This window comes from Pituophis catenifer, unplaced genomic scaffold, assembly GCF_029215685.1.
Source record: "Pituophis catenifer annectens isolate HBS135680 unplaced genomic scaffold, rPitCat1.0.hap2 SCAF_8, whole genome shotgun sequence".
NCBI classification, from domain to species: domain Eukaryota; kingdom Metazoa; phylum Chordata; class Lepidosauria; order Squamata; family Colubridae; genus Pituophis; species Pituophis catenifer.
Genome location: NW_027256888.1, coordinates 39,608,670 through 39,636,293, shown reverse-complemented (window position 1 = coordinate 39,636,293; position 27,624 = coordinate 39,608,670). Strand labels below are relative to the sequence as shown.

The window sequence follows — 27,624 nt, the reverse complement described above, 5'->3', positions numbered from 1 at the left end:
GCGAGAGAGCGCCAGCCTGCCACCCGGGTTACGTAGGCCTGCCTTTCTGCCTACCCAGGCGCCTGCCGAGGGAGGGAGCGGCGGTTGCTAAGCTAAACAAAAACCGAGCCGAGAGGAGGTCATTGGGCGCCGGGCAGCCCGCGCCCGCCATCGGGAGCGAGGGGCGCGAGGCTGAGCTTCCCGGTTTTGTGGAAAAGAGCATGTGGTGGTGGGGGGCGACTGAGAGAAGCTTTGTGGCGTTGCTCATCCTCCCGCCCCGGAGATGCCACCTCTTGTGGACCGCGCGCTCCATCGTTGCGCCTCCGTCGGATGCTTTGAATGGGGAAGCCCTTGGAAATAACCCTCCCGAAGTAGCTAGCCTAGTTCGCAAAGGGGGACCGAGGACGTAGCTTTGTTTCTCCCTTACTCGCGGACACATCTTTTTAACAGGCCGTCCGTTTGGGGCCATTAGGAAACTATACGCCGGAGTAGAATTTATCTCCTTTCTGTCCGAGAGAGAATGCTTTTGTGAGAAGGCTCTGCCGTTGGCAAACAGACAGCTTTTCTTTAGCAGTTATTTCCATTTTCCTGTGCAAGTAATATATGCATTTATTTATTTATCGGTGTTTTTCCACTGCTCCACTCCTTCCTCCTCCCAGGGCTCACCTCACCTGAATGTGGTAGGGATTGGGGAAAAGAAACCAATCCTGGAGAAGAGTCGATTAATTTCTCAAGAGGCCTAGAATATTGCTGGGAGTGTCTAGGAGTAATTGCTAAAATAGATGGCCGTTTTCAGACAGCATTGTTAGGATTTTTAGACCCTGCTGTGGGCTCTCTCACAAAATGGCTGTCACGGACCTCTGGCTTCTTCGCAAAATGCACCTTGCATCTCCCCATGGAGATGCCCAGTCCTTTCTTAGACAAACTGTTCAGAATACCTCCTGCCAATGATTTCTAATATCCCAGGTTGCTCTGTAGTTACCCAATTTAACATTTAAAAAAAGTAAGAGGAAACTGCACCTTCTGATGCTTAAAAGGTTCACCATAGAATATTATTTCCTAATAGTAATTATTCATCCTGTGCATAAATAAGGATGCTTGAAATTGGCACTTTGCATCACATCATGCCAGCTGATGTTATTTGTAAGACTATAAATAATTTTTGTATTTAATAATCACAAAGCAATAGGATCTCTTTCTATTATTGCTTATATGGAAACATACAGTATCTTGAGTCAGTGTACAGAAGCTGATCTACTTCTCAATTAAATATCTTTAGACCAATTCAGATTAATAAGAACGATAATACATCAGGTCAGTGTAGCACCCTAGATTGATACTGGGTTTCATAGATAAGTTCCATTGTCACTTTAAAATTCTCCCCCTCCAGCAGAAAGTCTGGAAAAATGTCACTATACGAGAAATCAATTTGTGAGAAAAAAAACCATTACTTCTTTGTTCTTTCTAAATTTTATTATCAAAAAGATCAAGTTTATCCAAATAATATGCATATCAATTTTATTTTATATATGCACTTTTGTGTAAAAATGTTATGAACATGAATGGAAGTTAAAGATTTTCTAAATCAAGCCATAAATCATGTAAGCATATGTGCTGTTGATTAAAATACATTCAACACTTTACTAATATGTAGAAGATAATGTCTTTTATCCTTAATTCCTAGGAGAGGAAGAGAAACAAAATGTGAGAACAACCTTATTGCTATGGAAGTAGGATCTGAACATTTTACATGGTTTTTTGCATGTAACAGTTGTGGATCCTAGTTCATCTCATGAATGGAAAGAATTCTGTTTTTAGAAGGACCAATTTGGGTCACCAGTTATATCTGAGAATGTAAATTCAAATACAGTGATAAATTAACTGGAATCAGATGTCTTGTTAGAGAGAAATCTGTCCATAAGAGGGATGGTCAGACCACACTCCCTTTTAGATCCCATTGCATTTGTCCCAGCAGAGGAGGAGGAGGAGGCGTGGGAGTCAGGGTCAGCATCAAGGCAACCTGAGAGCTCCGAGGGGGAAGAGGGAATGGAGCTGGCACACAAAGAGAAGCGGAGCCTGGGCCATCTGCCAGCCCTCAGATGGAGAGTCAACAGCCCCCAAGTCTGATGAGGTGGTTGATGAGGAACAGCTGGCTGCAGTGCCTGATGCACAGATGTGCAGAAGAGAGGAGAGCAGTGGAAATCTGTGGGCCGATCCTTGTGGAGGAAGAGCCACTGCTGCTAGCGAAACCCCACCCTAGCTCTGGGGAAAAAAGGCAGGGGGCGGAGATGAATAGATGTGGCAGACAACTATTCATCTCCCTGCCAGATAGACTTGTTAGCCTGCGTTGAGAGAGAACCTTTTTGCTAGGGTTGCTGGCACTCCTAATAAAGGAATCTGAGTTCACTTCAGAGGGTTTGTCATATTTGGGGAACTGGGTCAGAACATACCCTCTTTTCTAGTGCATCAGATATTGGGATTCTACTCTTTACATTTCTTTTTTCCAGTAATATTATGCAGCAAGGACAAAAGCTTAACTTACTTGCAGCTCCTATTTCTGGGTAAGAGAGGAGAGAGAGACTGAAGTATTGGGAATGTTCTATGCATGAACTCTGCTGTGTATAGACCAGTTAGTTTTGAGCAGTCAGAAAAAGGCAAGATGGCAGCCTCCTACTGTGGCTAGAGAATAGGAAAAGGAAGGTCATGTGAAGACTAGTGGGCAGGATGCCCAGGTGAGATTATGTGGCTAAGACAAAGGTTGGCGTACAGTGAAGAGAGAGGAGTGGGGCAGCTGTGAGTAAGCAATGAAAGGAAATTGCTGGAAAGATTGGTGGACAAGCTTCAACATGAACCACATGGAAAAGAAGGAGAGAGATTAGTTTGGGACTTAAAATCAACTACATTTTTATTTAGTACATACCCTATTTTTGGTCTCGCCTCCTAAATACATTCACTGCCTTTTGCAGCAAACATTTGATGTTCCCGAATGCTATTCATTCATTTTGTATGTTTGGATACAACACTCTCCTATTTTGGACAGAAAAAAGAATCCTGGAAGAATGGTTTTACATTTACTTCTATTTTCAATATCATATTTTTAGTGTGGTATGCAATATTCTTCTTAAAACAAATTATATTACCCTACTATTGGACTGAAGTGCTGATTTCAATTGCTGGTAAAAGGCATCTAGACGTTCTTTCTGCACAGGCCACTCCAAAATACAATGAGATTTGAACATTGCTCTTCGTAAACAAAGTGCATTCTTTAACTTGTAATCAGGAATATCATGTCGAAAAATTAGTATAACAGAATCCCGACTTTGTTCAATGGCTTGTTGTATAGCATGATAAACTTTGAACCTGAAGAAAACAAAGACATGTTTTGGCTTAGTAGACTTACTTATAAGTTTCATAAGTAAATATCTTTATGATGCAATGACTATCTTGAATCATTTAGAATCAGTAATACTTTTAAAAGATTTAAATCATTTAGTGCCATAGAATCCCAAAAGTCAAAGGAACTTTATAAGCTACCAATTATCTGTTTAGTGCAAAAATATTCAAACTAAGCTATCTTTCTCAATATCCAGGGAAAAAATGATAAAAATATTGTAAATGTTGTTAAGAATACTGAAAAATGATAAAGAGTGCAGGTGTTAACACTGTGAGTGAAGGAATGCTAACATATGGATATGGTTCAATTTTGTACAAATTCTACAGTTGTTGAAATTCATTTTTTCTCATTAATCTACATTCAGTATCCTATAATGACAAAGTTGAAAACAGAGTTTTAGAAATTTCTGTAAATTTCTTAAAAAAAAGAAACTGAAATATCACATTGGCATAAATATTCAGACCCTTTGCAACAACACTTGAAATTTAGCTCAGGTTCCTCCCATTTCTCTTGATAGTTGCTGACATGTTTCTACACCTTGATTGTAATAAACCTGTGGTTAATTGGCTGGACTTGTTTTGGAAAGGCACTCACCTCTCTCTAGAAGGCCTCATAGCTGACAACGCATACTGTAGCAGAGCAAAAGCCATGAGGTCAAAGAAACTGCCTGAAGAGCTCAGAGACAGGATTATTGCAAGGCACAGAACTGGGGAAGGCTACAGTAAAATTTCTGCTGCACTGGAGGTTCCTAAGAGCACAATGGCCTCCATAATTCTCAAATGGAAGAAGTTTGGAACAACTATGATTCTTCTAACAACTGGTCATCCTGTCAAATTGAGCAATCAGGGGAGAAGGGCCTTAGTAAGAAAAGTGACCAAGAATCCAATGATCATGACTGAGCTCCAGAGATCCTGTGTGGAGATGGCATAAAGTTCTAGAAGGACAACCATCACTGCAGCCATCTACCAATCTGGGCTTTATGGCACAGTGCTAGACATACCGCCTCTTCTCAGTGCAAAACACATGAAAGCCCATTTGGATTTTTCAAAAAAGCACCTGAGGGCTCTCAGACAGTGAAGAACAAGATTCTCTGGTCTGATGAAACCAAGATTGAACTGTTTGGCAACATTATGTTTGTAGGAAATTAGGTACCATTCATCACCTGCCCAATATCATCCCAACAGTGAAGCATGGTGGTGGCAGCAGCATCCTGTGGGGATGTTTTTCAGCAGCAGAGACTGGGAGACTGGTCAGGGTTGAAGGAGAACTGAATGGAGCAAAGTAGAGGGATATCCTCAATGAAAATCTGTTCCACAGTGCTCAGGACCTCAGACCGGGCTGAAGGTTCACTTTCCAACATGACAACAATCCTATGCAATCAGCCAAGACAACACAGGAATGGCTTAGGGACAACTGTGAATGTCTCAGGGTGACTTGAACCCTGTTGAACATCTCTGGAGGAACCTAAAAATGGCTGTCCACAGACAGTCACCATCCAACCTGACTGAGCTTGACAAGATTTGCAGGGAAGAATGGCAGAAAATCCCCCAATCCAGGTGTACAAAGCTCGTCGCATCATACGCCAAAAGACTCCATGCTGTAATTGCTGCTAAAGGTGCTCAACAAAGTACTGAGTGAAGGGTCCATGTGCCAATGTGATTTTTTTTTCTTTTTAATAAATTTACAGACATTTCTAAAATTCTTTTTTCACTTTGCCATTCTGGGATACTAAGTACATTAATGAGAGGAAAAAAAATAATTTCAACCACTGTAGAATCAGGCTGCAGCATAACAAAATTGACAAAGGTGAAAGGGGTCTAAAATCTTTCTGAATGCACTGTGTGCCTGATGACTGGAATTTAGTTTTCCGCTGTGCTCTTAAGACCCTGCTCTTCCGACAGGCAGGGCTAGCTTCATAATTGAGTTTTAAATTCGGAATTCTTAAATTTTTGGGTTTTTTAGCTAACTGGCCTTAATTGTAATACTTTTAATAATTTTTAAATTTAAATTGTGATATTTGTATTGTGTTTTTACCTGGCTGTATACCACCCCGAGTCCTTCGGGAGAGAGGCGGTTTAGAAATAAAATTATCCTATCCTATCCTATCCTATCCTATCCTATCCTAGTTCTTGTGCTTTTATATAAAGGGAAAGATAGCAATACTACATGGGAAATGGGGATGGGAGTTTTGCATAATTCTGACTGAAAAGATACAAGCAGTGGAAATCTATGGTCATTTTTATATGCATTTTTCCTAGAATTCATTTTAAATAGTTCTTCCCTTGTATAAAGTGCATTGGGTTATATTTCATTAATATATGCTTTATAGGCACCCTGTTGAGTTGTGAACTTCATCACAAAAGTTGTGAAAATGTAGATTTTGATACACAAGCATGTCTTAATTTACCAATACAATAAAGATTTAAGATTGTGAACCTCACATACAGAAGTGAACCAGACAAATTTCCCTGACGACTTGAAATATTATGTATGTTACTTCCACTAATAACATTCAGGGACCACTCTCACCCTGGTCATCACTTCTTTACCCTCCTATCATTGGGAAGGAGATCTAGAAGTATAGCCAGGTGCACGAACAGGCTGAAGAACAGTTTTTAATCCGTGGGCTGTCAGACTCCTGAATGAGAAATAACGTCATAATTACCTAGTATGATGGACTGCAGAGCTGGCACAATGTGTAACTGGTGCACTAGGACTGGGTGTTTTATTAATATGATTTATTGGGTTAGGGATTTACTGTCTTCACTGTGAGTTATATTGTGTTGGGGGGGTGCACTGAGGGAGTTCAACCAATCTCATTGTACATAGGTTGTGCACTGACAATAAAGATTTGATTTGACTAGAAAACAAGGTACTTACAGCATTTTTCTTTAAGTGACACAAGTTGTATGTTTCACTGATGATTTTAGATTTGTAATTCTAGCCCTGCCAAAGCCTTGATAAAGCCTGAAAACAGCTCCTGTCCCAAATTAAATTTCAGGACCCGGGTGCAAAAGACTGGCAAGAAGGTTCTTTACTAGACAAAGTTTATATTCCTGTGAATATTTCTGTTTGAAAGAATTTAACCAGGACTATTAATTTATAGCACATTCCTGCTCAAATAGTTCTGTCACTCATATTGTAATTAAACAATAGAAGTACTGTGTTCCCCCAAAAATAAGAACTTGTCTTATATTTTTTTGAACCCTGAAATAAATGCTTGGCCTTATTACCATGTGCTGAAAAGCCCAATTGGGCTTATTATCAGGGGATGTCTTATTTTGGGGGAAACAGGGTAATAAATAAAATACCTTAATAATGCATTTCATATACATTTTACCTTGTCACACTTACATTCTCTTAAATGCAATAGAGCAGTCTTGAAATTTAACAAAAATCAGCTCTATTGTTTGAAAGCACAACCTGGTATTTTTTGAACAAGATCTGTGACATGAAAAGTAAACTCCTGTGCTGTTTAAGTGGTACAATCTAAAATCTCAAAATTTGCATAGTAATATGTGGAATGAATGTTTAACTTAAAGGATTGTTACCTTCTTTTAAACATAAGAAAATAGGATTCCTTAGCTGGAAATCCTGACAATTCACAGAAACAGCTTTAAAATTAAAGACATGCCCTAAAAACCCAAATAAAATGGCAATTATTTAAATATTTTCAACTTACCTTTTACACCAGGGATCTTTTAAGAGATGTTCAGTTACAATAAATATGATCTTTCTACTTCTCTGTATGCTATTGATAATGGCTTCAAATTCAGATATTCCAGCTTCAAAATCTCGTTCCTCTAAACAGAATCGAATGGCTGGTTGATTATTTTCTTCAAGGGTAATAAAGTTCTTAGATACCCAGTTCATGTCCTTCTTGGCATGAATGATGTAGGCATCATATTCAAATTGCTGTTGTTGTCTATCTATTTCTTTGATGCCCAATACTCTGTTTACAGCCACAGTATACATAAATTTAATTCTCCATCCTTCAAAGTGAACAAGCAGAGCTATAAAGATGAGCAATGATACAGCAGTAGTGCACAAAATGTATACCAGCATAAAGGGGGCATTATCACAAATAGAAGTATCAAACTGTGCTACTGAATTAGAGTGATATTTGGGTGGAGTGTTGCATTGATAATTGTTTAAATTTGAGATATATGTTTTGTTGCTATTGAGCCACCTAACAAACCAAGCTATACTGTCACAAGTACAGTCAAATGGATTTGAAGCCATATTTAATACTTTTAGATGTTTGAAAACAGCACCAAACACTTTCTCATCAATAGCTGTGATCATATTCTTTTGGAGGAAGAGAAAACTCAGAGATGTCAGATCATCAAAAACAGACTTGGGAAGTAGATTTAAGAGATTGGAATCTAAATTCAAGCTTCTCAATAAAGATAAGCCATAGAAAGCCTTGTGTGGAATCTCATCAAAGCCATTTGATTCTAAATCCAGTAGACGGAGGTTGTGAAGATCTTTGAGAAAGAGAACAGGACCATCTGGGTTAGTGTGTTTCCAAAGTCGAGCCAGATTATTGTGCTGCAGGTCAAGAATTTCAAGCTGATGCAGTCCATCAAATATATCATCCTCTATGTTAGCAATATTGTTGTTACCCATATCCAGGATTGTCAAATTCTTTAATTTACGAAATGGTGAGGGGGTGATTGCAAGATTACTGCAACGTACCTTTCTCATTCTCAGTTTTCGAAGGCTTGGAATAAGAGTGAATGATTCACTCGTCAAATTCAACTGATAGTTATATGAAAGATAGAGAGTTTCAATATTACTAAGACCTTGAAATTCCTGACCTGTAAGGTTCTGCTTAATATTATTTAAACCTAAATCAAGCATTTTTAGTTGCCTTAGCCAATAAAAAGCTTTGGGCTTGATGGAAACTATTCCAGCTTTTGTTAGATTGAGAAATTGCAGGGAAGAATTTGCAAGTGAAGCAAATGTCATATTTGTTATTGAATTTATATTGCACTGACATAAACTCAGGTTTTTCAAATTTTCTAAACCTTTAAACGTATGAGGAGTAATCTCCAGAAATCTATTACCATCCATAATAAGGTAATTCAAGTGAGTTAGCCACTGGAAAGCCAAATCAATTATTCTGACGTGTGAATTTTCCAAGTTCAAATAGTTCAGATTGTGAAGTCCATAAAGAGAATGAGAAAACAGTTTTGTAATATTGTTATTCATTAGATTTAGTTCTTTTAAATTTGAAAGATATATAAATGAGGCATTTTCAATGACAGACAAATAATTATTTGATAGGTTTAAAATGGTAAGGTTGGTTTTACTCATTCTACTAAAGGTCAAATTGGAAATCCGTGAAAGTTGCACTTTGCTCATTGAAAGGTTCTGTATTTTTGTGCCAGATAATTCCAAACAAAGTTTCTCTGTGCCATCAGGTCCCAATGGAACGTTGTTCAGGTCAAGGCCATATATATTTTCAATAGCTTGGAAGCAGCCTGGTTGAAACTAGAAATAATAAATAAAATGTTTTAAAATTATTCCACATGACAGAAATGTTGATCCCACCATCACCAACCCCAAATTTTGAGCCAACTCTCCCAGTGCATAATTTGAGGATCCTCCTGGGCTCATGGCTCCTACTCAAAGAGCAGGTGGCAGTTGTACAGTAGCTAGGAGGATCTTTCTCAACTTTGTGTTGTGTACCAATTATGCCCATTCCTGGAGAGGGAGTCACTGTGCCTGGTCAGTCATGCATCTTCCGCTTGAAAAGTAGACAGAAGCTTCCACTGGTATAGTGAGAATGGTGCATGTAATACTTCTGCTGTACAAACTGCATTGGGTGCCAGTTTGCTCCAGTGCAATTTAAAATGTTGGTTATACCTTTAAAGTCTTTCATGGCATGGAACCAGTTACCTACAGAAACATCTCTGCCTATTACTTCAGACCATCCCACCTGATTAGGCAGGGAAGACATGTTGCAGACCCTGTCATTTAAAGAATGCCAACTGGGACTCCAGGAAGAGAGTCTTCTCTGCCATTGCTTCCACTCTTTGGAACCTTCTCCCCCTCCAGGTGCAAGGTGGGCACCTACTCTCCAGGCATTTCAAAAATATCTAAGAACCTGGCTCTGCCATTTCATGCGGGGCTCATAGAGAACCACACAGCCGTGGAGATGGTTAGTGCACTGAAGGTCCTCCCCAAGCCTTTTAATTAACTTTTAATGTTGAATCTTAACTATGCTTGCCTCATATTTAAATTTAATAGTATAGCATTTAGCATAGCACTTAGACTTATATACCACTTCACAGTGCTTTACAACCCTCTCTAAGCGGTTTACAGAATCAGCATATTGCCCCCAACAAGCTGGGTCCTCATTTTACCAACCTTGGAAGGATGGAAGGCTAAGTCAACCTTGAGCCTGATAAGCTTTGAACTGCCAAATTGCAGGAGCCAGCAGCCAGCAGTCAGCAGAAGTAGCCTGCAGTACTGCATTCTAACCACTGTGCCACTGCGGCTCTTATATACAGTTTTTATGTTTTAACATTTTATTTGTACACCACCCAGAGTCCCTATGTGAGGGTGATGGGCAGTTTCTAAATTTGATAAACAAATAAATTATTAAAAATTTCTTCCTCTCCAATTTTCACAGAAACTACAGGTCCAAATTAGACAATACCTACCTTAATGCAATTAAGGCAATGGCTGGAGGGATCGCAAAGAGGTTGGCAGAATGTGGATTTTTAAAAAAATAAACATATTTTTTAAGAGACATAATGCATATGGATTTTCATACAAATAATGTGAGATGTGAGAGAGAGAGAGAACGAGGGTGAGGGTGAGAGAGAGAGAGAGAGAAAGAGACAGAGGGGAGGGAGAGAGAGAGACGGATGATCCTGTTTATTCCTAAGTAGCTTTCATCCATATTCTTTCAGGCCACCAAGATCTAGGCGAGATGATTTTGTTTACCTCTTTTATGGGGTTTGATGAAAGGTCCAATCTTTTTAATGAAGAGTTACCAAGAAAGTATAGATCTTCTTTATTTAATTCTGTAATTTGGTTTTGAGACATCACAAGCTCTTGTAGATTCTGTAATTGCTGCTGTGACCCTAATTTTGTAGAACTTAACTGATTATGAGAGACATCAAGGAATGTCAAATTCTAGCAAAGAGAAAAAGAAAAGAAAGAAAGCAAATTATCTATGTTATACTTCCCTCTCATCAGTTGCAAGTCTTCCATTCTATATTAGGCTTTCTGATTAAAGCTATGGCTGTGCAGTGCTTTCAGTCTGATACAACAACACAGCCAGGGCATGCATACAGCTCTTTCAGAAAACTTTACACCAAATTTAGAAGTCAAAAGCACAATCTCAGGAAAAAGCAAGCTGCTTTAAGTAGTACCATCCATATGCTCTATGGCATTTTTTTTTAACTGCAAAGCACTGTACAGCCCTAATTAAACCATGTACAACACTAACTAGAACAAATCTAGAGAGTTTCTTCCAGTTATAGCAAATTTGATACTTAAACAAAAACATTAATTTGGCAATTATCCTCACGTTCTTGCACTGACACAAAAGACTAAAGTCCACAAATACACTTAAGAGAAATGAAGAAACACTACATAAGAACAAGAACAGGCATGGTCACTTCATTTTTGGAGTGCAACTCTCATGTAAAATAGCCAGGATCTGAAGTGTCTGATAATTACAGTCCAAAATATATTTCTAAATTACTGAAAAACTGAGAAGCATTAATTATCTTTCTCTCTTCCTACCCATAAAAGTTTGAAAATTTGTGAAATTTAAATCATTATAAACTAAACATGTTTATTACTGCTGGGTTTATCCTTGATTATCATTCTTTACATTTCTACAGTTATTATGTGATTTTAATTATTTCTATTACTTGGCATTATATTGATGTTCTCGTTGTACCCTACCACCAGGAGTTGCTTTGCAAAGTAGACTATCTAAATCAAATCAAATCATCAGTAATAAAACTGATCCTGATGTCTTCAACATATGATTATTCTGTGAGTTGTCTTTGATTTTAAAAAATTAACATGACTTCAGTAGACACTATGTTATGGACATCTCCTACCCTGGAACAGCTATTGTTGGCCCACACCCATTTTCTTTAGGGATTTTCCAGATAATCCATATCTCTCCAAACTTTATTTCTCTTTTTTCTCTTCTCTTTCTCCCTCCCTCTTTCTCTCCCCGCCCCCCACATTTTTACTCTATTGCAATCCACAGACTCTTAGTGGCATGTATATATGTCTGTGTGTTTTAGACATACACACACAGCTTACTTTCTTAACAATATTAGTTCTATAATGATCCTATGTGGATAGTCATTGTGATTACATCTTTTCTTAGTATCCTACCGTAGTATGGTAAACCAACTCCTCAAAATAAGCCACAAGAAAGCCCTGTATAACGAGAAGTTTAAGAAGCCTATGTTTGAGTATTAAACAATTATCATATGCTTAAAATAATGGCATACAGAACCCCTTTTCTTGGCAACAGCCAATATTAACTTAGAATTCCTTTCCTTTGCTGTGAACCTTTGGTGTAAACTGATAACTACATGTAGATAACTACATTGAAAAAAGGTGATATGAGGCCAGAGAGAGTTCAACCAGCAACAGTCTCAAAAGACTTACTGTAAGACAATTTATTTCATTCTACCGTTTTGGCATTGCTATCTTGTTTTTTGACTGCATCATTAATGTTCAGTGTATTTCTGCTCAGTTTTTTTGCTCTACAAAGACTATGACTGAATTTGTGGAAAACTAAGTTACCAAGATCAAGGAGAAAAAAACCTTTTAAGTCCTTTATTTAGGATAAGAATCCCGATACAGTAAGATTATACAGTTATATTTTAAAGCAGAATATGAAATAACAAGAAACACAAGACTAGAAAAAAATTAATAAAAACAGACATTTGAGAATAAATATACACTCTTATATCACTGAGTAGCAAAAAATCACAGTGTTTATGGAAGGCATTAAACCCATTTCTGTTAAACAGAAATGGGTCTTTTCCTCTTCCATGAAATAACTCCATCAAAAAAGCTGGAGAATCAATACCAGTCAAAAGAATAATTATTTAGGAAAACGATGTTAGTATAACTCAGTCAAGTCATATTCACATATGGTCATATCATGCTATCCTTAATGTAGTAGAACCTACAATCATATGAACTCATAAAATGGCAGATCAAAGCTCGGACTTACCTTCAGATTTTTGAAAGGATCCTTTTTTGTATTCAGAATGTTGAATCCCACATTAAGCTCTCTCAGATTGGTACAGGAAGTAAAAACATCTCCATATAATATACGCAACTGATTGTGCTCCAGCCTCAATACCTCTAACAAAGGTAAACTGAGGCACAAGCCCATCTCTAGTTTAGAGATGGAATTGAATCCCACATTTAAATAAACAAGCTGATTGTACTTTGTAAGGTTTTTAGGCAGCAGTGTTTTCAGCTGGTTATGTGAAATGTCCAACGCTGTTATATCAGCTGGGAGATTGGAGGGAATTTGAAAAAGCTTTAAATGACTACAGTCTGCTGTTTTATCTGTGATTTTACAGATATTCTGAGTTGATCCACAATTAGTTGGGATAGTGCAAAAGATGAAAGGCAAGCATGTCCAGCACTTCAGAAGCTTCTTCATTTTCCTGAAAGGAAAAAATACTCATTTAAAATAAATGTTTCCTTTCTGAATGTACTGTGTACATAGATAACCACAAACAGACAGATACAATTCTCTTTTGAAGTAAGCAGTGTCATGCAGACCCAAGAAATAAAGCATGAGGTAAAGAAATTACAGCTAAACACTAATGCTATTTACTAAGTTTTCCCATACTTTTCTATGCATGAATACTATATTTGCTTCTTTCTTCATACTGTTCAGCTTTTGGTTCAAGTTTTATCCTTTCTCTTCTTCAGGTTCACATCAACCTTATCCAATTATACTTTTTTCATTCTTCCTTTTCTCAACCTTTTTGCTTTTCCTTCACATATTTCCCCTGCAACTCCAACATTATGCCTTCATGATCAGTATGCTTGTTTCATTCCCAATTTTGTATCCAATATGCTTCTTTCTATCTATCACTAAAACTCATCATGACATTTAACCTGGCGAAAAGCTGTATCATAGGACAACCATTTTTGAATCAGGGTAACTCAAATGGACTAATGTACAGAATATACAACCTGGGACCCATGACTCCTGAGGGCATGAAATTTGGGCAAATTGTGGCTGCTTCAGTGCTACTAGTAACTGCTGTGCTTTTGATGTAGTCATGTGATTTTAATTTTCAATATTCCATCACAGTTCCCCAGCTGGTTTTGCCTTCCTTCACGCCCTTCCCCTCCCAGCAGCAGCCACTTAGCTGCCTACTATGACAGGAGGGGGATTTCTGATGCTTCTGATGCCAGATCCTACCAGAAAACTCAATGGGGAAGCCAGCAGAAAGTCAGAAATCCCTCTGACTCCCACAACTTTTTTCTCTGTCCTTGATCAATCTGTTTCTTTGTTTAAGTAAGGAAATATCTCTGAAATGATGACCCAAAGAGGCCTGGTTGTCCAGTTTATTCTAAACCTTCTCTCTTATTTAGCCATAAACCACTTCTTAACTAACCCATTCCTCATGCATTCTACTGACTTCATGTTTCTTCTGAAATACCCAACTCTCACTTCCATACAATAAAGAGAGCCAATGCAAGCTCTTATACACAGAGACATTTTCACTTCTTTCAAAATTCATTCCTCACCATAGACCAGATCCTACTCATTTCTATCCCATCAGTATTTATACTTTCCCATTTTATAAGTAACCTACATCTGAAGGACCAGGTTAGAGACAGATCAGCCTGGGGAAATTCTACCTATGTGACTGCAAAGAGTAAACACTGACTTGATGACATATAATCAATCAATCAATCTACTGTTTGTTAGAGTATAATTTGCATCAGTCCGTTCTATTTTATCTATCAAATCCAACTACAGAAAGTCCTTGGTTAACAATCACTCGTTCAGCAACTACAGGTAGTCCTCAAGTTACGACCACAATTGAACCCCAAATTTATGTGGTTAAATGAAACATTTGTTCAGTGAGTTTTGTCCCGTTTTATGACCTTCCTTGCCATTCAGTTGTTAAGTGAATCACTATAGTTGTTAAGTTAGTAACATGGTTGTTAAGTGAATCTGGCTTCTCCATTGACTTTGCTTGTCAGAAGGTTGCAAAAGGTGATCACAAGACTCCAGGACACTGCAACAGTCATAAATATGAACCAGTTGCCAAGCATCTGAATTTTGATCATGTGACCATAGGGATGCTGCAACAGTCATAAGTGTGAAAAATAGTCATATGTCACTTTTTTCAGAGATATTGTAACTTTGAATGGTCAGTAAATGAACTGTTATAGGTCGAGGACTACCTGTATTCAAACTTACAATAGCACTGAATGAGAGGTAGTGTGACCAGTCCTCAAAATTTCAGATGCCACAGTGTCCCTACAGTCACATAATTGTGATATGAGCAGTTGGCAACTGGCTTGGATTTCTTATCGTTTCAGTGCCTGCAATTGGCAGACTTCCCTATCAGCTTTGCACAAGCAGAAGTCAATGGGGAAGGTGGCAGGAAGTTGGAAGTCATTAGCAACCTGTGTGGTCCTCACTTAACAACAGCAATGGGGGATTACCAAAATTGCACAGTCACGTAACACTGCACTTATGACGACTTCACTTAGCAATAGAAATTGTAGTCCTAATTACTGCTAAGCAAAGACTACATGTACCTTGTTATTTGAGACAATAATTTTCAGACCTCTTCTCTTTCCTTATGCCCATTTTCCATTTATTCTAGTAAGAGAGATTAAACTACCTTCTAATATTTAGTAATGCAGGACTTCTATTTTTTCTCTCTCTCTGTGGCTACTGTAATTTCATTCTATTTCTTTCATTTCTTTTCTTTCACATCTAGTTCCTCCAAACCCATTCTTGACATTAGCAAAGAGTGGTCTGCCCCATATTTAAAACCACTCATCATCTTTATATCCTTCACAAATTATCTCAATGTTTCATCATAAAGAACAAAATCAATATATGTGAATTTATTCATTTCCCATGTTCACATGTACAGATTTATACATCACTACAGAGAAAATGTTCACCCAGTCACCACTCTCATTCATTTCTGGATTTGTAAGTGGCCTAATCTTTTATTTTTTTAGTATTCTGACTCATCTAGTCCCACTCAATTGAGGTCACCAATAGAATAATTTCTCCTTGGGTCATATTCATACTGTGTTTCCCCAAAAATAAGACCCTGTCTTATATTTCTTTTGAACCCTGAAATAAGCGCTTGGCCTTATTGCCATGCGCTCAAAAGCCCGATTGGGCTTATTATCAGGGGTTGTCTTATTTTGGGGAAAACAAGTTATATATAACCTTCCCCCAAACTTCTGTTTTCCCCCTTATTTTTCCCCTATCACTGAACTCTAGAGGGCATAGGGAGCATCCCTGAAAAATAGGAGAAACAGACACTACCAAGGCAATGATCAGACAAATGGGTTTGAGTTTGGCCTAAGAAAATAACTTGAGAAAACATCTCAAAAAGTCCCTCTCTACTTCACATGAAGATAAAGGGAGGGATGTTCAGACTTTCAAGACTCTGTTCCTATAACTATTACCGTAAGTGTTGTCCTGACCTGTTTGTCACTGTTGTTTCTTAGTCTGGCCTGTACTTTTGGGCTAACAGAAATATTACATCACAGATCTTTGGATTGCCACATACCATAATATAGTGACCACTCTATGTGCTCTTTACTCCTGTTATTTTCCAAGACATATCTTCCATATACCATAGCCCAAGGGTGTCAAACTCACATCATCACAGTGGTGTCACGTGACATATCGGGCCTTTTCCCCCCTTCGCTAAACCGGGTATGGGCATGGCCAGTGCATGATATCTTATTTCAGAGGGGGGTGCTGACCTGGCAGGGATTACGGAGACCTGGTTAGGCCAGGAGGGAGGAGTTCCCCTTGTGGAAATGTGCCCGCCAGGTTTCCGTGCATTCCATCAGCCAAGGACTCAGGGAAGGGGTGGGGGAGTGGCAGCAATCATTAGAGAAAGTCTTTGCCCGAGGGAGGCCACTGTTCCTCAGATAGCCGGATGTGAGTCCCTCCTTGTGAAGTGGGGTCAGGGGATTCAGATGGACCTACTGATTGCGTACCTGGCTCCCTGCCACGTAACAGCGGTCCTGCCTGAGCTGCTCGACATTATAGCCGGGGTGGCGGTGGAAACCCCCAGACTTATTGTTATGGGGGATTTTAACCTGCCATCTGCTGGTGAGATGTCGGAGACGGCTCAGGAGTTCATGGCTTCCATGACGGCCATGGACCTGACCCAGGTAGTTCAAGGCCCCACCCACTTGGGGAATCACACTCTGGACTTGATTTTTGTCTCTGATCAGTGGCTGAATGATCTAAGAATAGGGGATATAGACATCAAGCCCTTGTCATGGTCTGATCATTCTCTCCTTCACATGGACTTTCAAGTCACTTCCACCCACCGCAGGGAGACGGAACCAACCAAATGGTTCCGTCCCAGGCGCCTGATGGACCCTGAAAGGTTCCTGATGGAGCTTGGGCCATTTCCTGAGACTCTGGCTCACGACTCGACTGAGGACCTGGTGGTCGCCTGGGACAGGGCGGCTACTGGGGCCTTGGACCGCATCGTGCCTTTGCGGCCTCTGACCCGATGCCGATCTCGTCTAGATCCTTGGTTTTCCGAGGAGCTGAGAGAGATGAAGCGTCGGAAAAGACGCCTGGAGAGCGATTGGAGGACAAGCGATCTGAATCTGACCGAACACAGGTGAGATCTTATATTAAGACCTACCTAGTGGCGATAAGAGCGGCGAAGTCTAGCTACTTTTCCGCTCTTATTGCATCTGCAGAGAACCGCCCAGCTGCGCTGTTTAGGGTGACCCGCTCCCTACTTCAGGTGGGGGTACGGGAAGATCCCTTAAAGGGTCGAGCTGAGGATTTTGTACAATTCCTGCATGATAAAGTCGCTCAGATTCAGGAAGGCCTGGACTCCGATTGGGTAGATCCAGGGGAGGAAACGGGGGCAGGTCTTGAGAGCGTTATCTGGGAAGAGTTTGACTCTGTGGCTCCTGAGGACGTGGACAGGATTCTGGGCAAGCTTAACGTTGCCACATGTTTATTGGACCCGTGTCCCTCCTGGTTGGTACTGGCCTCCCGGGAGGTTACATGAGGCTGGCTCCAGGGGATTATAAATGCTTCTCTGAGTGAGGGTGTCTTTCCCGCTGCCTTGAAAGAGGCAGTTGTGAAGCCCCTCCTCAAGAAGCCTTCCCTGGACCCGACTATATTATCAAATTATCGTCCAGTCTCCAATCTTCGCTTTGTTGCGAAGGTTGTTGAGAGCGTGGTGGCACGACAACTACCCCGATACCTGGATGAAGTTGTCTATCTGGATCCGTTCCAGTCGGGCTTCAGGTCACGATACAGCACGGAAACGGCATTGGTCGCATTGGTGGATGATCTCTGGAGGGCTCGGGACAGAGGTTGCTCCTCTATCCTGGTCCTATTAGATCTCTCAGCGGCTTTTGATACCATTGACCATGGTATCTTACTGCACCGGCTGGAGGGGTTAGGAATAGGGGGCACCGTGCTTCGATGGTTCTCCTCCTTCCTCTCTGACCGTTCGCAGTTTGTGTTGGCAGGGGGGCAGAGGTCGACCTCGAGGCACCTTATTTGTGGGGTGCCGCAAGGGTCAGTCCTCTCACCCCTTCTGTTCAACATTTATGTAAAACCGCTAGGTGAGATCATCCGTGGTTTTGGGGTGAGTGTTCATCAGTATGCTGATGACACACAGCTATACATCTCCACCCCAGACCACCCCAATGATGCCCTTGCTGTGATGTCCCGTTGCCTGGAGGCCGTGCGGATCTGGATGGGGAGAAACAAACTCAGACTCAACCCCTCCAAGACCGAGTGGCTGTGGCTTCCGGCGTCCCGGTATAGTCAGCTGGTACCATCACTGACAATAGGGGATGAGATCTTGCTCCCCACAGAGAGAGCCCGCAACTTGGGTGTCCTCCTGGATTCACGGTTATCTTTAGAAGATCATTTGACGGCCGTGGCCAGGGGTGCCTTTTATCAGGTTCGCCTGATCCACCAGTTGCGTCCCTTTCTGGATCGGGACGCCTTGCGCACGGTCACTCATGCCCTAGTTACCTCCCGTATGGACTACTGTAATGCTCTCTACATGGGGCTCCCCTTGAAAAGCACCCGGAGGCTCCAACTGATCCAGAACGTAGCCGCACGGGTGATTATGGGCGCAGCTCATTACGCCCATGTAACACCTCTCCTACGCGAGCTGCACTGGCTCCCGGTGGTCTTCCGGGTGCAATTCAAGGTGTTAGTTATCACCTTTAAAGCGCTCCATGGCTTAGGACCTGGGTACCTATGAGACCGTCTTTTGCCACCAATAGCCTCCCGCCGACCAGTTCGTTCTCACAGGGAGGGACTACTCAGGGTACCGTCAGTCAAATTATGTCGACTCGCGACTCCCAGGGGGAGGGCCTTCTCTGTGGGGGCTCCAACCCTTTGGAATGAACTGCCCCCGGAGATACGGAATATCCCTGATCTCCGTGCTTTCCGCCGTGCCCTCAAGACCCTGATGTTCCAACAGGCAGGGCTAAACATACAAACATGTGAATGATTTTTTAAATGTTATCTAATTCTGGGTTTTATTTAATTGACCAAACTAAGTAATAATTTTAATTAGCAATTTTATGATGTTTGTGTGTCTATATTTTTCTTGACTGTACACCGCCTTGAGTCCTACGGGAGAAAGGCGGTATAGAAATATAATAAATAAATAAATAATAAATAAATGATATATCCGGCCCGCGGGCTGGGAGTTTGACAGCCCTGCCGTAGCCTGATATCTCATTCATATTAATCTTTACCAGATATTATTTCTCTGTCAACTCAGGAGATATAAATTAAGTTAGCATCTTTCATCACTTTGCTATTAGTGAAGAAAGTATTTCTTAGTTCTGAAGCATTGGGGCCAGAAGTTACAAGTACAACAAAATCTCAATTCCACTGCAAATATGCTACTCAGTTCAATGCAAGGAAGAGGTAAATACAGTGTACTGACAGATGTGGTGTTTTCAGAAAATTTGTAATCAGAAAATACAATTCCAATATCCCTATATATCTCTGTACATGTATGCACATGTATTTGGGCTACATTATTTTATATGGGAAAAAAATCAATGATGTTTGAACAACAAATTCAAAAATATTAAACTTTAAACTACGGAGAAAATAAAATATTGGGATGTTAGAAATGATCTGAGGCAATAGGCAGTGAAAAAACCTTGCTATTTTAGCTTTTCAATAACTTTAAAAGCAAATGTCATGCAACTTTGACTGCCAAACATCTCCAGCTGTTCAAATGAATGCAAATATGGCTCAGTAGCTGTATTAATCAATAATCAACAACTATAAGATACTATAAGATCCTCAGTGACTTTTTTCTTCCTGCAATAATCTTTATCCTCTTCCCACTTGCTTCCATGGAAAAATGCAAAAATAAATGCTGAAACAAGCAAGATATCTGACTAGGAATGTGTCCCTCCATTTTTTTTACTTAAAAAAAAAAGAAAGAAAAATAATTTAAAATTAAATTTAAAGAAAACATTTTTATATTTGTAGCCGAAGCCTGGTACAAGCTCAGAAATCAGGAATAAAGGTCACAATTAAATCATGATTTATATAGTAATGTTACTTTGAAAGGGTAATGCAAACCACAATTTACTAATTTGAATGCATTTGCAAGCAATTTGGTAAAAAGTAAAAAGCTATCAAGTAAATCAAATACACCAGAGAAAAGCTGGAGGAAGAATAAATGTCAGAGCATACAGACAAAATTCCTGTTTATGGTTAACAGGATTTGAAACATTTTATACTACAGATAGTCCTCAAATTATGACTACAATTGAGCCCAACATTTATGTTGCTAAGTGAAACATTTGAGTTTGTCCCATTTTACAACTTTCTTGTCATAGTTGTTAAGTGAATCATTGCAGTTGTTAATTTACTAACACAGTTAAGTGAATCTGGTTTCCCCCTTGACTCTGCTTGTCAGAAGGTTGCAAAAGCTGGTCACATGACCCCAGGACATTGCAACCGTCATAAATGTGAACCAGTTGTCAAGCAACTGAATTTTGATCAAATGACCATAGGGATGCTGCAATGGTCGTAATTGTGAAAAATGGTCATAAGTCACTTTTTTCAGTTCTGTTGTAACTTTGAATGATCACTAAATGTTGTAAGTCGAGGACTACCTGTACTAGCTTTATTTTACTAATCTATGCAGGACATTATAGCAATGCACCATAAACCTTGTAGGGCTTTTAGATCTCAGCTGAAAAAATGCAGACAACCACAAAATTCCAGCAAAGGGTTAGTGTTTTTTTCCTGCAAATAGTCAGACAGGGTTGTTCATTTATATGTAAATATAAAAAGTTCTTCAAGTCAGTCAAGACTCCTGACAACTGCCTGCACAAAGTGTTTGCTGATTCCTTCTTCTTAGATGTAAAAAAGCCAGTTTTGTCTAGTGGTTAAGGCACTAGGCTAAAAAGTGGGAGGCTATAAATTCAAGCCCAGCCTTAGCCATGAAAGCCAGCTGAGTGACTTTGGGCTAGTCACTCTCAGCCCAATGAACAGTGTTGTTGTTGTTGTTGAGGTGGGAAGAAGATTGTTGGATATGTTCACCATCTTGAGGTATTTGTAAAAATAAAAGCAAAATACAAATAAATAAGAAAAGAGAGTGACAAATGATCACTCAAGTGGCATTGTGCCTAAGGCAAGACTAGAATTTATAATTTCCAGATTTCTAGCCTGGTTCCTATAAAAATACTATACTATCTTTTATAATAAAAGTGTAAGCAGCTTTTCAGTTTCTAGATGGGAAAGCACTGGATTATAATCTCCCCCCCTCAAAAAATTAATCTATTCACTTTCCCCTTCCCCAAATAAAAATAATTAACTCAATTCCCAAAGACCTCTGTAGTCTCCAGAGGCCAACATCTGCTTGTAACTAGAACAAGCTGTTAATCCCTTTCAACAGTCTTTTTTCAGGTTAGCTTTTCAGTAACCATGGCACAGCTAAGTGTCAAAAATGTCAGTTCTGAGATTGCTATATTTTAATCAATTTATATAGATTAAAAGCCTTTGCATTTCAATAAGGTATTTTTTATTTTAGGAATTACTATGCCATTATTCTAATAACTTTCTTTAAGGATGGTGCTTTATTTCTTAGGTATATTTTCTTATCCCCCCCCAAAAAAAGGAACTCCAAATTCAAATCCATTTCTGTGAAGGGACATGCAAACTTACAACTTCAATAGCAACTCATGAAAACGTGTTTATTGATTCTGTTCTACCACCTACTGACTATTGTCCACTGCCCCAGATCCCAGTGACAAGAATTCAGGAACTTAGTGCATGCCCAAAACAGGAGTTCTCCACAGCTTCATCTCCATTCTTATAAATCACATTAGTGCCTTTGCTAAAGGAAGAAAATTATCAATATAGAAATGCCATTTTTGTTAATCTTCAATTTTTAAAAATGCTTATTGTGTGGTTATTCAACTTTCTGTCTGGCTGTGATTTTGCAGACTTCAGGTCTTAGAAATTTCTGATTGGCATCCTTTACATCTTTTGTCTTGAAGGTTATATTTATGTTTTTGCTTCCTCTGATATCTGGATTTCCTACTATTTTCTAATTGACTAGTAATTTTATTACTAGAGCAGAAAATGAGCCAAAGCTAATTAAACAATTGAGATAGGAAGTAATTTTCCTGATAAGTATTTATATATTAAATGTACAAAGAAGCTGTCTATCTCTAATTTCCCCACTTTTAAAAGAATTTTGCACTTAAAAAGTTGATAACACTGCTTGGTTCTTTCCAAAAATCAATCATATTGAAAACCTAATAAAACATATTCATTTATATTCTTCATATCCCATGTTTCTCTTGGTACATGGTTCTATTTACAAAATTTATTGGTCTGTCATATTTCCCAGATGCATATATAAAACTGTACTTCTGAAAATTAGCTGAAAAGTAACTTATGTGTAGATACTCAAAAGCAAATTTTTTATTCATCAAGCTCCTCTAATCAGAAGGAACAAAACTTTTTCTTCTGTCCTTTTATTAGTAAATTTCATTATAAAGGATGGATATAAAATGGTTTATTCCTTAAGCCTTAAGAGTGCTAAGTCAGAAACTCTTTTCAACCATATGATTTTCCCCCCATTAACAAAGTGTCTTAAAATCTATTTCCTCTCTTCTTGGTTTTGGTATGTAGCTGCAGTGCTAAGGCAGAAATAGGCAGAAATAGAATGAAAATATCTTTGCTGTTTCAAGCTGTGCCACCTGTTACAATAGATCTGCAGTTAATTTGATTGCTCTGAGGACCTGGACCAAGTAGGGGCAAGCATATCCTGTTTTCTCACAGGTGGCAAGTGCACAGAGGAGCTCTGCTCAATTCTGAAAATAATAATAATAAAATAGCTATACTACCCATACAAACGTCTTTTGAATTGTTTGACATTAGTTTTAAGTTCCTCTTTGTTCCACCAGAAGCTCCAATGGTTTCCTTATATAAATAGATCTTGCTTGTATGAATCAGTAGGGAGGAATTTAAATATTTCCACCTTGCATTGTTTTGTTTGAATATTCTTACATAAACAATTTCATTTTCTGGTAGGCTAAATGGCTATTCTTATCTGTGGTGAAGCTATGGAGATTGGCTTGTAGGATTTTGCCCTGGGCTACTCTATCGTATACCCTTGCCACTTTCTACTCCTACCTTTCAGTGCTGTTAATCATCAGTAGTATCTGGATTCTGTCCAATGCCATTTTTCCTGGGGATGATTTGTATGCAAATGAAGAAGCCCACAGAGTTTCTGGCAAGAGCAATAAAACTCTACAAAATAGCACTTCAAAATGAGTGACAGTAAGAGACTGACATTACAAAAAGTTAGTTACTCCAATGACAATAACATTTTCAAGGGAACTTATCCCAAAAGGTAACTAAATATTCATTTAAATAAGTCTAATGTGAGCTGGAAGAGAGATGCCCCATTTCTTTTTTTTCCTAACCCAGGTTTCTCCTGATTGGTTGGAATTAGAACTCCCAGAATTCCTAGCAAACTGAATGCCCTTCTGGCTTATAGAATTCCTTGGTCCCTGGCCAAATTCAACATAACTTGTTGTTCAACAGGACAGCCTCTATTTTCAGGCGTTTATTATACATTACAGTATTATCCCTGCCATACCTTCCACACCCATTGAGAGGGATGGCCTTTTCTTAAAAAGCTGTAAAAGCTTTCGCTATTACATTAGTAAGCAGAATGTGAAATCAGAAAAAAAAGCTACCTGTTTATCAAGACACACAGGTCTGATTTATGCATCTTATTAAGTCAAGGTTCACTACTAGAAGCATCTTGATTTATTAGTAACCTAAGCCCAATCAAACCAGCTTACAAATAAAAAAAAAACATTTTGATATTGCCCCTACTTCAATCACCCAGCAATGACCACCTTCACTCTTTTAACCTCAATCTGCTTTAGAGGAAGATGAGAACAATCTGCTATGGACTGAATAAGGGTTAAAAGTGTGAGTTGCCAAGGTTTCAACAAACCCATTCAACTAATAAATGTCTGATGCATATGTGATATTAACCCATTGTGGGGAAATCACAACCCAGAGTTAAGCAGCAACAACCAGTGAACAAATGGGTACATGTTTCCTTTCAGTAGCAAAACGAAGTACAATCTTACCAGAAAAGTATCCAATGGTCCTTGAAAACAGACAGGCCCACAACTTCCAGAGGAAGCCCAGCATTAAAGGTTCAATCCCAGATCTCACTTAAACCCTGCACTGAACTACTTCCGATCAGGGCACCAATTTACACAGCTCTTTACTCATAGGTGACTATTCTTGGGACTAAATATTCATTTAATGGCATTGGTTCACTTTATAGCACTGTTTTTCAAACTTGGTCACTTTAAGAGGCGTGGACTCCCAAGTTTGAAAAACACTTGTTTTAAAGCAAGAAATGGGACTACCAGTCTTTATCTTTAATTCCCTCCCCGTTTACCTTTTTAATAGTCTGGGGTTTTCTTTGGAAAAGAGAGTAATTAAAAGGTGTTTTCAATCCCTTAAACCTCAATTCCTTAAACTAAAAGGTCTTTCAGCCATCCGCCAAAGAAGGCAGGGCTTTCCCTGCTGAAGAACCAAAGGCCGCGCGCGGAGTCCGAGCCTGCTGGAAGTTGTGGTCACAAAAAAGCTCTGAGAGGAGAAGCAATTCCTTATTTTCCCTACATTTCATCAAGCTCGCTTTTCCCCTTGCCTGGGGGAGGTTGCGTAACAGCCAGCCATAAATTGAGCGCCTGCGACTGTCCCTTCTCATGCAGCCGTACAATCTTTTTTTTTTTCCCCCAAAGAAGGGAAGGGCAAAAAGTTTCGATCTTTAAATGAGAATTTGCGTGGTGCAAAAACAGACCAAATCCCGAGTGGAAAATACCCAACAGCAATTTCCCTCTCCGCTCGCCTGCCCCGCGCCAAAACAAGAGTGTTAAAAGTTACTCTTTTAAGCTTCCGGTTAGATCTCTCTTCTTTTTCTTCAGAGGCTGCAAAGAAAAGTCTTCACAACATTTTTGCTTCTCTCTCTCTCTTTCTCTCTCGTAGACAATCCGGGTCACACGAAACTGCAGGAAAAAAGTCGAAGGCTGGGCGCTGCACGGGCAGCTACGGACAGCATTTTAAAAAGCCAAAAACAAAAACCTTTTGTCTGCAATTTCTATCTCATAAAATTAGCCAACCTGAAACGAAACCCAGCTTTCTGGCTCACTTCCCGGCCCGGCCCGCCTCGCCTCCACTGCGCACACACGCAGCCTCTGCAAATACCCAGCGGCCATAAATCAGTCATATACTGAACCCGCCGAAACAGCGGAGTATTTTCCCCCGAAAAATTTCCCCATGCTTTTGCTTTAAAATACACGAAGCCTGCTTTTGAACTGTGCATAGCGTTCACATAACCGGGGAATAGCTACACCCATTTAGGGATCGAATTTGAAGGAGGCAACTTTATTTGCAGACTGGGTGGGTGGGTATGGTTTCTTTCTTACCATCTCATGTCTCAAAAGGTTTTGCCCCTGCAGACTAAGAATATCAATTGGGGTGATATTCTTGTGATTACACTATGGATGCATGAATTGGCAGAGGCAACAATCACCCATCAATGTCAACTGTCAATCTAATCCAGGGTCGGCAACCTTAAACACTCAAAGAGCCACAAAGGTCCTAACCAGAAGCCCCCCTTCAATTCTGGAGCCGACCAGTCCAGTTCCCCCACCATAGAGTCTCCTCCTAGTGCGGCATCCTTTTTCCTCTACCTGTCCTAACCGAAAGCCCTATCAATTGCGGAGCCGACCAGCGACAAGGAGCCACAGCAGAGGGATGAAAGAGCCACATGCAGCTCCAGAGCCACAGGTTGCTGACCCCTGATCTAACCTATCCCAGAGTAGAAAGCACAAGATAGCCAACATAAGTCAACTGTTGAACAAAATAAGTTGACTGGTGCATGAAACTGACCAATCCGTTTTTGATAGGCAAAAAAGGAAAGAGTATGAAGTTAAATGCATCAAATAAATTGAAAGCTATCCTTCGTGATTGCTGAACAGTGGGCCTATCTTAAAATTATCCTTTACATAGATACCATCCTAAATGTTGGACTTTATCTTGCTCACCATTCAAGACTTAAGTAGGTTTATTGTTTATGCTATGTTTCCATTCTGGAAAATAACTATGTTTGTCCCTAATGAAGCCTCTCTAATGAAGGGCCATGATGTAAAAATTCTATTGCGTTTCCCCTATCTACCACAAGGATCCCCACCTCCCCATCCCCCCAACCCCCCAGTCCAGCACCGGTCCATGGCATGCCAGCAACCGGGCCATGCAAACAATCAAAGTCCCATCCATGGGATGCAGGCAGCATGTGAAACCATAGCCCCTCTGTGTCTTGGAAAAACCTCTCTCCATGGAACCAGTCTCTGGTGCCCAAAAGGTTGGGGACCACTGGTCTACCATCATCACATTTGAGGCAGATGATTACTTCAAGAGAGCAAGTAAGTAACAATAATCTTTGGCTGAGGAGCAACCAGCTGGTTTCCCCAGAACATTCTTGAGGTTCCCAGGGTTAATACTGCAGAATGGACAGAATGCAAATGCAGTATATGGTATATGGAGGATTCCATACAATGGATAGATCTGGAGTGCAACTAGAATGACTATATAAGCCTGTTTATATGAAGAAGCTATCAGTCAGAGCAAAGAGTAGAGAAACTGTCATGAGAGGATAACAATTTTGGAAAAACTAAAAAATTCTAGATATGGGATTTGTTCTGTATCATCTTAGTCATATTTGGGGGAAGAGTAGAGGTAGAGAACTAGTGAACAGATGAAAGGAAATTGGGTTTTAAAAAAACTAAGACCAGGAGGACATAATCTCTGCCATTCCTTACTTAATTTACTTTTCATTTATTTTATTTAAAAATCTAGAGGGAAAGGAGATAATAGTTTCATGTCTGTGTTTAATTTGGCCCAGTTTCACCAAATTATGGGAACTGAAATTCGGAGATCCTGCAGCATCTCTTGCATTTGCAGCACATTGCTTCAGCATAATTGAGGTAAAGAGTATTCATGCCTAATTGTTTCTTTAGAGACAGCATACTTCTTGGAAGCAAAATTAAATTGTTCAGCACAAAAAGACAAAACTCCAGTGTTAATAGGTATTTACTAATATTGAATAAAATATTGTTACAAATGTTATTAAAACCAAATTTATTATAACATTGAGAAATTGGATCTATCCTTTGTTTTCTTTGCCTTCCTCATCTAGATCACAAACCAAATGTTATGTGAGGAAGTGATTCTTTATCCCCCAAAATATGCTATTTAGTAGCATTATATCAATATTTCCTTCTACTATCATAAAAGCAACTACTGTCTTGTTCAGCAATGACCTTTTAAAAATATTACCTAGACAGAGCCCTTTACAAATATTGTTTGAAATTGCACTTGTTGCATTATCCACCATCTTCTACAGATTCAAGGATGAGCAGAAGGCACTTCATCC

The 27,624-nt window shown here is 39.6% G+C and overlaps 1 protein-coding gene across 2 annotated transcripts; it reads right to left on the bottom strand.

The window, feature by feature from the left end:
• Positions 1-1,577: 1,577 nt before the first annotated feature.
• Positions 1,578-25,298, bottom strand: TLR3 (toll like receptor 3). Of its 2 annotated transcripts, none has more exons than XM_070948127.1 (5): positions 25,074-25,298; positions 12,603-13,047; positions 10,331-10,522; positions 7,056-8,869; positions 1,578-3,339 (listed from the first exon to the last, which is right to left on the bottom strand). In XM_070948127.1, exons 2-5 carry the CDS (start codon positions 13,041-13,043, stop codon positions 3,111-3,113), a joined length of 2,676 nt encoding a protein of 891 aa, XP_070804228.1. In that variant the 5' UTR covers positions 13,044-13,047; positions 25,074-25,298; the 3' UTR covers positions 1,578-3,110. The 2 variants fall into 2 exon arrangements, with proteins under 2 accessions (XP_070804228.1, XP_070804229.1); XM_070948128.1 differs by lacking the exon at positions 25,074-25,298 and adding an exon at positions 24,266-24,455.
• Between the last annotated feature and the right edge of the window lie 2,326 nt (positions 25,299-27,624).